The 11825-nt window shown below is 37.2% G+C and overlaps 1 protein-coding gene across 1 annotated transcript; it reads left to right on the forward strand.

Moving 5' to 3' along the window:
- Positions 1-205: 205 nt before the first annotated feature.
- On the forward strand, positions 206-11549 carry PCGF3 (polycomb group ring finger 3; the record flags this gene model as incomplete). The annotated part of the gene is made up of 7 exons (XM_009077819.1): positions 206-302; positions 3921-3976; positions 4907-5017; positions 5535-5623; positions 7289-7426; positions 9292-9372; positions 11038-11549. Coding segments are annotated over 7 exons (620 nt in total), but the record flags the coding sequence as incomplete, so codon positions are not given.
- Positions 11550-11825: the final 276 nt, after the last annotated feature.

Here is an 11825-nt window from a genome sequence, read left to right on the forward strand (position 1 = left end):
CCTTAATTCTAGTGCATCGCTTTCTTGTATCAAGAAAATTAATGAAAAATACTGGAAACTGTATTCTGTATGATTGGACATCATGTATATATGAAAAAATGAATTTTGTGTAAATTTCAGGAAGGTATGTTTCTGTGACTGCATAAACCCGCCTTTTATTATACTACTTTTATTCCTTTTTAATCATGAATGTCTTTGTTGCCAGTCTGTAGAAGCTGCCTGGTGAAATACTTGGAGGAAAACAACACCTGTCCAACCTGTAGAATTGTTATACATCAGAGCCACCCTTTACAGTATATTGGGTAAGTATGGAAGCAAAAGTGCGAGTAGCTTCACTGTTGGCTTGTTCATCCCCTTTAATACAGCACAGCTTTATCCTAATTTTTTTTTTTCTTGCTTATCAGCGTGTTAAACATTTAAAAGGAAAATTGAAGGTGCTTGAAGTTTGGGGTGCTTTGATCCTGAGATACAGGATCAAAGTTTGCTATGAATTTGCAACTCCTTAACATGGCAGCTTCTTCCAGGCTTAAAAACAAACCAAGTAGGCACTTCACTGTTTAATTTCTGCGTGATTTTTAATGGAAAACACTAATTCCTGATTTTGTATCCTTGAGTTGTAAGAGTTACATGTATGAAACATTTTTAGAAATTACACTTTTACAAAATCCTCAATAATTAGTTTCAGTTGAACAGTGCTTGTCTGACATTAATGACAGAAATAATTATCAGCTTTATTGTTCAGTTAATCTTTCAGAGGTCTGATTAGGTCATAGGAACTGGTAAGAATATAATAAAATAATCATAGGATGATTTGGGTTGGAAGGGACCTTAGAGATCATCTAGTTCCAACACTGCCGTGGGCAGGAGCACCTTCTACTAGACCACTAGGTCTAGGGTTGTGAGCTTGCTGTGCACCCTCCTTGGTGCCCTAAGTAGTTTGAACTCCACCATTTCATGGTTACTGCAGCCAAGGTTGTCCTTGAGCTTCACATTCCTCACCAGACCGTCCTTGTTGGTGAGAACAAGGTCCAGCATAGCACCCTCCTTGTTGGCCTCCCTGTCACTTGGAGAAGGAAGTTACCATCAACGTATTCCAGGAACCTGGATTGCTTAAGCCACCAATATGTCAGCAAAAATAATAGGCCAGTGGCATTAATCTCTAGAGTGGACAATCTTGGGCTTTCTTCCTGTTCTGATTCCTACACAGAGTGTTTTTACTTTGTGATTGTCCTGGTTTTGTCTGGGATAGAGTTACTTTCTTCTCAGTAGTTGGTAGAGTGCTGTGTTTTGGATTCACAATGAGAACAATGATGATAACTTACTGATATTTTGGATTTTTGCTAAGTCGTGTTTATCGTAAGTCAAGGACTTTTCTTTTGTATCTTACGCTCTGCCAGTGAGAAGGTACCCGAAAGAAACTGGGAGGGAGCATAGCTGGGGCAAGTGACCCAAACTGGCCAAAGGGATATTCCACACTGTATAACGTCATGCCCAGTATATAAACTGGGGGGAGGTTATCCAGGACGGGAGGCAGATCTGGGTATGGCATCGGTCGGCGGGTGGTGAGCAATTGCGTTGTGTATCACTGGTTCAGTTTATTTTTATTTTCCCTATTCTCTTCCTTTTTATTATAATTGCTATTACTATTTAGCATTAGTATTGTATTTTGTTTGCAGTTATTGAACTGTTCTTATCTAAACCTGTAAGTTACTTTTGCTCTTTTCCCCATTCCACAGCAGTGGGGGTGGATGGGGAAGGGAGGGGGACAGAGAGAGAGAGGAGTGGGTGAGTGGCTGCGTGTTGCTCAGATGCTGGCTGGGATTAAACCATGACGGTGACCTAACATGAATGTGGTATTGTTCACCAGTTTCCTTTTTTTTTCACTAAGTACTTTTGTTGGGGTTTTTTCTGCATTTGTTTTCAGTAAAGACATTCTTTTCCTTCAGTGCTTTCCTTTCATTTTACTGCAGTGTAGTAACTTGCTGATAAAAATATGTTGTGACGTTGCATCTGCATTAGCTGTAACATAACAAGTAGTGTTTTGCCACCTTTATTAAGAGTTTGCTCTGGTTTGTGGCATTTTTTTCATGTGCCTTTCTCAGTTGTATAACAATTTGTGAAGCAATGCTTGTGTAAAATGAGTTTGATTTCTCTTTTACAGAAAACTGTCAATATTCTGTACACAGTTACATTGCTCAAGCTCATCCTCATTCAGGAGCCTGAAACTAGTTATGCTGTCTCTGCATGTGAAGAATAATAGTATATAGTGATAATGTGTTATGTGATACACTGATAATACGCTATGTGAGTGTATAATTAAAGGGACAAGTAGATGCAAATAGGGGAAAATGAATAAATTATATGTAAGACAACATGTTTTTCTTCTGTAATGCTACAGGAATACACCATTGCCTTGGTTCAAACACATGTTTTCTGTGCAAAAAGGAGTTAGGAAATGGCATCAAATTGAGAACACCTAGAAAGCAATTTATGGCTTGGTTTTTGTTGTTGAATACACTTCAAAGGAAGTAAACTGCTTGAACTAGTTGTACAATATTGCTTCTTCAAGGCTGAAACGGGCTTCGTCCAGCCTACTTTGGGATATTGTTTATCTTTTTAAATTAAGAACTGATAGAACTTTCACAAGGTGTCTTAAGATGTAGATTTTCACTCCTATTCATCTCCCTCTGTCTGGAAAATAGGTAAACAACACGTGTCTCATTTTTCACGTTTCTGAATGCTGTTAAATAGAATAATAAAATTATAAATTGGTTTAAATTGTAAGGGACCTTAAAGATCATCTGGTTCATCTAGGTCATGCCAATCATTTAGTTCCAACCCCCAAATTCTCACCTCTGATCTAATAGCTATATCTAATTTTGCTAGACTAAGTAGCTTAATTGCTAATTTGTCTAATGGACAAATAAGCAATTAAGATTGCTTATTTTTGTCAGAATATATTTGGAGATGTCCCGGCCTGTGTAAGTGGGATTGCTACTGGTTGAAATGACACGAATTTAGAATTAATGATATTTTGATTCTTCCTGTAGTGCTACTTAAAATATTGTGAATGTTGATTTCAGCATTGCAATTGTTGATTGATTTGCACCGTATCTATACTTGTTCATTGATCTCCACTGCTGTGAAGTGCTCATCTCGGGTTATTAGAAGCCTCAGACTACTCTTGTAAGCCTCTCTTCCATTTAAGTTGGATTGAGGATTTGATACTGCGAACTCTGTTGAGGTGATGACACTGCAGCAGTGTAGAACAGAATTTTGTCTTGGTGAGCTGGGTGTTAAAGTGTAGAATCTTAACTGGTCCTGCTGCTTTAGTTCCAGTGGAATTATTACCTTTATTGTAATTTGAGCCACACTACCTGTATAGGCTACTAAGGTGCATAATGTTTCTCACAGTTAAGTGTTGTCTTTTAAGAACAAAGTAAAATTTAATTGTTGTGTTCTTTTTCTGTGAACTGTTTTCTTGCATTTTAGGAGAAGTCTAGTAAAGATAGCTAATCTATAAATGTGAGAGATGAGTCTATAGGTGTGAGAAACATGCTATCCTTGGTTTTTGTGTAATAAAATGAGGTTTCCTCAAAGCTGTCAAAGAATGTTGAGATTATTAGTGACATACTTGCCTTAATGTGGGAGACTATATTCCATGGGGTGATTTCTTCCACATGTCCAAGACTATTCTTTCTCAAACTTCCATTTGGTTTCTGTCTTGGACTGTATTTTTATCATAATTTGTCTTATGTTAGTGTCCTGTCTGGTTTGATAGAAATACCAATTTGAGAAGTGAAATTCTTCTTAGGTGAATTTAAAGATTTTTATATATTTAGTACTGGAACTTTTTAAGGTGTAATGTTTTGAGTCAAGATGGTTGACTTAAGCTTTTGATTTTGCTTTTTTCTTGCTAGTCATGACAGAACAATGCAAGATATTGTTTACAAACTTGTGCCAGGCCTCCAAGAAGGTAAGTTGTGGTGTGACCTTTTGTAGAGGTCAGTTTGCGCATGCTTCTTGAAACTTTCTTCTTTTTTTGATGTTAAAGTGACGAAAAATGGTTGTGGGAACTTGAGGTAAAATTCAGTAGCAAACCATATTCTTTGATTTGTGTCATTTTTAGTGATTAATTTTATACCTGTGCTAGCAACAATTGAGTGTGGGGGTGGTGAGAGGCAAGACAAAGTATTTCTTTGAAATGCAGTGTTGTTAAAGCAGAATAGTCATTCAAGCATTTGAATGTTGGCATACTGTAACTCTAAATTGTTTTTGTTAAACTGTGTACTTAAACCTGCTGTGGGAGCGTTCTAGAATTCTCAGAGGTAAAATGCAACGCAGAAAAGCTTTTAGTTTCTGCTATTTTATGAGTCCTTTTTTATCAGGGAACATTGAATTTGTGTTTTCATAATCCTCCTTGACACTGGATCTGTTGAACTAAAGAAGTACTTCATAGCAATTGTTCAGTGATATTTGCCTTAATGCATGTTAAAACTTTCATTTAAATAGAGTATTTTAATCTATTCAAGCTGCAGAACCAGAACTTTTCAAGCATCAAATAGATTATTTAAAAATTATTTCTAGGATATTGAAAAACATAACTATAAATAAAAATCAAAAAGTGGTTTGTCTGAAATACTGTGGGGATATTAAAAACTAGTATTTTTAATACCGTCTCATTCTAGTAGAGATGCTGTAACAAGTAGCTATACAGATGCCTTTATAGTATTCTAGCTCTGAGAAATAAGGCATACAATAGCAGAGATAGAAGAGTAGTAAATAATGACACCACCACTACTTGTTGGCAAGCCTGTTTCACGCCAGAGGGAAGGGATTTGGAATAACTTCATAAATATTGCATTAGAACTTTATTACAGGGATTAATATTTGCAATTTTAAACAGCGGAAATGAAAAAGCAAAGGGAGTTTTATCACAAACTGGGCATGGAAGTTCCAGGGGACATCAAAGGGGAGACATGTTCTACAAAACAGCACCTAGATTCTCATCGAAATGGTAAATGGTCCTTTATTTATTCTGTCTTGGGTGGATGATGGCAAGTAAATTGAGGAACAGATGTGTTGGAGGTATGTGCCTAGTCAGTATATTACAGTCACAACTGTTTTATAACAGTACAGAATACAGTGAGCATAGGATTCTTGCTTTGTCTTATATTTGTGCACCAAGTCTTTGTCCTTAGCTGGTAATAGCACGTTACTTGTGGAAAGTAGGTCTCCATAGCAGTGCCTTCATGGAGACTCTGAAATTACCCAGCTTTTGGGCTGCTAGCAGTTGAACTGAAGGCTGTGCTCTGTTGGTATTCCCCTCTTTCATGTAACAGTTGCCTGCTTGTGTTGCCTAGGCTGATAAGCACAATTTGGGAAAAGCAAAGTTTGTTCCATATTGCAATCCTGAACTGCGCTGTTTTAATCGTATTAGCATTATAAACTACTGCTGGGTATGTCTGGGTTTTATATATAAAGGCAATATATGTATATAACACCCATGTATCTTTTTTTAAAAAAAATCTAAGGTGAAACTCAAACAGATGAAAATTTAAATAAAGAAACTTCAGAAGAAAAACAGGAAGAAGATAATGACTACCACCGAAGTGACGAACAGGTGAGCTCATAGCTCATAGGGCATGTTCTAGTTTTAGCTTGTATTTTAGCTGTAGTGCTTTGGAAAGACAACAGAGAGGAAAATAACTGTTTCAGCCTACTTTTTCTGTTCTCTGGCACAAACAAGATGCCATTTGTCCAACGCTTTTGTGTAGGCATGAGTTTTACCTTTGGGTTTTGGCAGGAATGGATAATACATTAAAGACGTTTGCACTAAGATTTGATAGTTCTGTTTGCTTATGAGTTTCCAAAGTATTTATTAGCTTTCAAAACAAATGCAGGTAATTTTCTGAAGGAGTGTAACCCAGTGTTACTGTGGTACATTGAGCTGAATGTGTATCGATAATTACGAATAAAGCCTTTTGCACTGTTGAGGAACACAGTGCAGGGACAGCTGCAGGTTGACCTCTGTGTGGGAGCCCCAGGCAAGAGGCCATGAACTTCTGTTCCTTGGCATAACAAAGGGCACAGAGACCTGTGGCCCAGCCAAGTGACCAGACACTGAGAAACACAGCAGGAGCCTATGTCCCCCAGAGGTAGACTGGGAGGGTATAAAAGCCGTGGCATTCCTTTGTTCAGGGTCCCTCCTCGGAGACATCAGCTTGAACTGTTGTTCAGTTATTGCACCAAGATTAAGTTATTTTTAGTATCAGGACATTTGAGACTCTGCTGTGGGAAACCTGAGGTTGAGCCAGTAAGGAAATGTAGTCTGACTGTATGTGTGGGGTGTATCACTGCAAAGGGGCTTTGATGCTTGCTCAGGTGGTGCAAAAGTGACTTCTGGATGATCAGACAGGGTAGTTTCCTCAACAGTATTTTTTTCTAACTTACTATCTATTTTGTTTGCAACCTCTAATACGAAGTCAGTGTTAGCCCTATACTATAAAATAGCATAAAACCCAGGAAGGCTGTTATTAAGTTTTAAACACAAAACTTCCTTGAAGGTGAAAACTCCTTTTGGGATAAACAAGCCACCTTTTTTATATTTTCTTATTATGTGTGTTCAGTAAGTTAAAGTTGGATTAATTTTCTTTTCATTTACCATGTAAGGGAAATTTCAAAGGGATTGTACCTACTACTAGATCCTCTTAGTGCACAATGTATATTATCACAAAGAGCTTAGCCTAAGTAATGAATAGTTGGATGGGAAAAGAAGTGAAAATTTCTAAATATTATCCCCCCTCTCTGGGAGGATATTTTTATAAGTTGAAAAATTTGTCATTTGTATCCATTCTTTTTAAAATTTACATTACCTTTTAAATATGTGTTAAAATTCTGTTCCAAACTGAATTTACAATTTGCATTAAAAGAAGTTTTGTTAGAAGCAATCATTAAAAACTGGTAATGGTTTTCTCACTGTTTATCTTTAATATGGTCCCACTGAGCTATTCACAGCCTATGAATTTGGACTGAAGCAGCCATGTTCCAACATTAAAAATTCATTGTTGAGCTTTTCTTTTGTCTAGATCAGTTTTGTTTGCAGTAGTGCTTATCACTAAACTTACAAGATACTAGAAAATGTTTTTTTAATTGGCATTTCAGTTTAAGGAATAGTAGTACTGCACTTCTTCACTTTGTTGGATTAATAAAAACTGCATATGGAATACATAATGAGGACTGCAGAAAATTGTTCCAGCCAGCTGTAACTGTTTGCTTTTTCCTGCAGGTGAGCATCTGCTTGGAGTGCAATAGCAGCAAATTGCGTGGATTGAAACGGAAGTGGATTCGTTGCTCAGCACAAGCAACAGTCTTGCATCTAAAGAAGTTCATTGCCAAAAAACTCAACCTTTCTTCTTTTAATGAGGTAATATTTTAATTTTAAAAAATTAATTTGCAAATATGCAAACTTTATGAAAAGGGTGTGTTTGTTCCTTTGCATAGGAATGTCTTTTAGTCTGATTTTCTTTTCAGAAAAAAAGCATACACTGCTGCTTGAATTGTATGTGATGTAACCATTTTCTTGTCCTTTCTAGGGTCTCCATAGGACTTGCCACTTATTTTGCAATGCATCTTGTCCTGTGCATCTATAGATAGTTAAGCTAAAAGGCTTGAGTATGTGCTTCCACATGCATTGAAGTGGACTCTATGTACCTTCATGCTTTCAGAGTTTGCACTCAGTGCAGGGGACAGGCAGTAACAAATACTAACACCACTTAAGCCCAGCTTAAGAGAAAGCACCACAAATACTTTTCTCCTTTCTAAGTTGTCTTCGCAAGGAATGCTTGGAATCATGGGAAGAATTTATGGTGAAAAGTGCAGAAAGAAAGGAGATTCTTCGCACTTCTCCTAGTTCAGAGTCAAAAATTAACAGTGGCAAACATGAATGCAGCCTCTGTTTACCACTTTGCTGGGTCTTGATCACACTCTCTAGACATCTCAGTTGACATATCTCAATTCCACAGTATGTCACTCTTTCACTGAACCTCATTAGGACTTTTCAGATAATCTGCTCCTGTTCAATGCGTCAGCACCTTTCTGCTCAAACTTGTCAACAGCCAATTTGTATCTCTATCACTTTTCCTTCGTGGCTTCTGTATACTTCAAACCAACACTCTGTCTTATGGTTGGAGTATGTCCCCAAACTCTGTTAGTCTTCCTGAGATAAATGGTATCTCCTGTCCTGCACTCAGCTGGCTTGGAAGTTGACTCCTGGCTGTAGCCCAGCAGCAGCATAGCTAGAATGATATTTCAAAAGGGTTTTTTTTGGTGTGTATGAATGTTGAAGCCCCACAATGCACTGTGCCAATCTCTGATTTAACAGCCTACTTGGCTTTTACTGAAGGAAAAAACTTTTGGGGATACTGTTCATTCCTTTGCTATCCCTTCCTACCTTTCTAAGAGTACATCATTCGTGGTATAACCATTGTACCAGTACCGTGCAATGAGTACGTAGTAGAAGGATTAAGCTTGTGGACTTGGTTGCTTAGTATAGACTAATGCATGTTTGAGTTATTGCCAGTTAGATAAGTCCTGTAAATGGACTGCATGCACATTCAGTCCTTTCTGGGCTCTGTGGTAAAGTGTTGTTGGTATAAGCCACCTCTGCAGAACTTAATGTTTTCATGCATGTTCCCTGTTTTTAGTTCATGTTCAGATATTGTATTTCAGCTGATTAGTAGTCATATATAATACTCATCCTCACTGTTTCCAATATCAAGACCTATCAAAACTGAGATAGAAAATTAAGAATACATACTGAGTATCTGCAAAAATATATGTATCTGAGTGAGGTGGCAGACAGGTTGTTCTGAAAAAGTGTATCCTTGTAACTGAATGCCACTTGACTCATCTGAGGTAAAAAAATTTCCATAGTATGTTAAGTAACAGTTGTATTTGAGATTTCTGTCTCCTTGCTCATTTTATTGAACCATTTTATAAGCACAGAAAGGTTTCAGGAAAGGGCATTACTACCTCTTGGGAAGATAAATCGAGCAGTTAAGTCCCATTCATGCAGTATTTCCTAGGCAGGCACAGACATGGTCTTTCAACACTTTATGTTAACAGCAGATGTTGTGTTTTCTTTCCTGTACTATTTTTATCTGCAGAGCAACTGCAAAATGAACCGTTCCAGTGTCTTCAGAGAAAAAGTATTGTCAAACATTTGTATTATCTGAAATATGTTTCATGTACTGTGTCCCAAGGAATTAACTGTTGCCTTTGTTTTGTCAGCTGGACATATTATGCAATGAAGAGATTCTTGGCAAGGACCACACGCTCAAGTTTGTAGTTGTTACTAGATGGAGATTTAAGGTATGACTCAGTGGTTCCAAGTAGATCATGAAATGGTCAAATAAAGTGCTTATAAAATAGGTCTAATTTAGAACTATACTGCAGTAACTGCAAACTTGATACAAAGAGACTTTTCTAAATATCTAATACAGCATTCTTAGACACCGGACATTAGTTTTGTTTCCAAGAAAATGAAGGAAAGGAGAATTAAGTATTAGTTACAAGGGAAAAGGGAACAGTAGATAACTGTCAAATTGTTACCAAGTCTGACAATGGAAGTGGAAACTACAAGAAAGTATTATTTTTGACCATTTTAGGTAAAACTGGTTTTAATCCACATAGGTGGGGAAATCAATGCAGAAAAGGCAGAAGTTTTCAGCATAGTGCTCTCCTGTAGCTCAAGAAGGCAATTTAATTTCTAAAGGACAAACAGTAATTGCAATGTTTGTCTATCCTAGGTAAAGGAACTTCTAGCAGCATTTAGTAGGCATAAGCAGGGGTGATTGTAAATGTTTTAACACATATTTGATTTGGTTACTGTTGCTTCTTAGAACAACGTCCTTGAAATTGAACAGTAAACAGTGGAACGCTCCTTCTGCACGTTAGTTATCATGTTAGTGGTAGTAACTGAGGTGAAACAGTAAGAATGAATGACAAACTTGAACACTTGAAAGGCAAGTCCACACAAAGCAGAGTCCTTGTATGTATATTTGGGGATAGCTGAACAAGAAGTTAGTGTGCGTAATGGAGAAGCAACACATTCCAAGCCTACCATGTACACTGAGGTAGAACCACTCACTGCCTTTGGATACTATCTGGAAGAGGTACAGGTGGGAGTAAAAAAGCATTTTGCTGTCTTGGAGTTGAAAAATAATTGACTTACGTAGGTGTCACAGGATAAAGTCAATGGTCAGAGTTAAAAATGCAGAGCTGTCACAAGTGGAAACGTACTGGAATCTGTTTTGTATGGTATTTCTCAATGACCTGGGGATAGACTTGGGTAGTGCAGTGACAGCATTGTGGTTATTTAAGTTCAGTGAACACAGATAGTTGAGGAAGTATTGGATGAAGCCTTTACAGTTCAGAGTGGCAGGTGATTAGTGAACGCCTTAAGTTCAATGTAGGTAAAGATAAAAAGATATAAAACAAATACTAGGGATTTGGAGAGGAGGGAAGAGAACCAAGCAGGAGCATCAAATTGATGTGCACCTGTACAGTCTATTCTTCACCTTTATCAGGGACATCTATGCAATCATAAGTCATATGGAAAAGAGACCTGTAAACTGTCTTCTCAAGTGAAAGAAGTAGGGAATGTAAAATAAAACTGTTTGCCTATTCATAAAAGAGCAATGGGTGCTTTCACAGAAGAGGAACCAATTGAGAACTGTTAAATGGGAAGTACCACATATTCTTTGGCTGCTTTCTAGACAAGTCCCTTACTGAGAATGAGTTTTCCAAGTTAAACAGATCTGCTCCCAGGACAAAAGAGAAAGGATTCTTTGTCTCTTGTTTGAGCCTCACAGATGAAATTGCATCTTGTTTTTTTTCTCGGTGAATTTTTGATAGATCAGATAGCTGTTCTGGTCTTTCATTGAAGCTTTAGTCTATGAAACTGAAGGTTTGCCTAGTTTTAACAGATTAGTTCTGAGTTTGTTTCTTAACTTACCTGACATTTCTGTCTTGCAGAAAGCACCTCTACTGCTACATTATAGACCCAAAATGGACTTGCTGTAAGAGAACTTTATTGTCCTTCTGGACAGAGTTTTTTGCAGAGACTATCATCTGGCACCTTCTTAGTGCATCACTAATCACATGACACAAACCAGCCGAATAATTTTGGAAGACTGGAGGGCTTTCATAGTGGACTGTCCTGAATATTTCTTCTAGGGATGTGTTACCTAGACTTCTGGGCAGAAAATATTTATACTTTTTTTGTACGGAAGAAAGAAGTCTCAACTCAACAAGACACTACCAGCATTAAGTTTACAGATACTGAAAACACTTCACAGTTCCATGTAGCTCAGCCTGATTTATCTCTTACAGTTACACAGAAATAAGTTAGAATGTTGTGGGGTGATTTAAATATGTTGCTTTTGACACCAAGTTGCATTTAGTTACTTTTCACGTTCTGAATCTTTAAAAACTATATTTTTGCAAAGTGTTATTGTCTTATATAGTATGCCTGATTGCATTGGCTTTATTCAAGTTATTATGTAGAGCATTGGACATACCTAATGATACAGTGACTGGTGATAATTTATTATGCTGCATTGAAAACTTCGGAAAATCTGGGAACCGAATGAATTTGTCAGTTTAGCCCAGTTGTTGCTCTCCCTCACTTTGTGTTTTAATAAAGTTTTGATACTCCCCTATAAGTGTTAATTTGGTAAGACTAATAGAAATATTTTCAGTTGATTTTCATGTGCTCTTATATTTTGCTGTGACATAAATTGCACCACCTAATGTCAAATACT

This window comes from Acanthisitta chloris, unplaced genomic scaffold (genome assembly GCF_000695815.1).
Source record: "Acanthisitta chloris isolate BGI_N310 unplaced genomic scaffold, ASM69581v1 scaffold5317, whole genome shotgun sequence".
Classification (NCBI taxonomy): Eukaryota; Metazoa; Chordata; class Aves; order Passeriformes; family Acanthisittidae; genus Acanthisitta; species Acanthisitta chloris.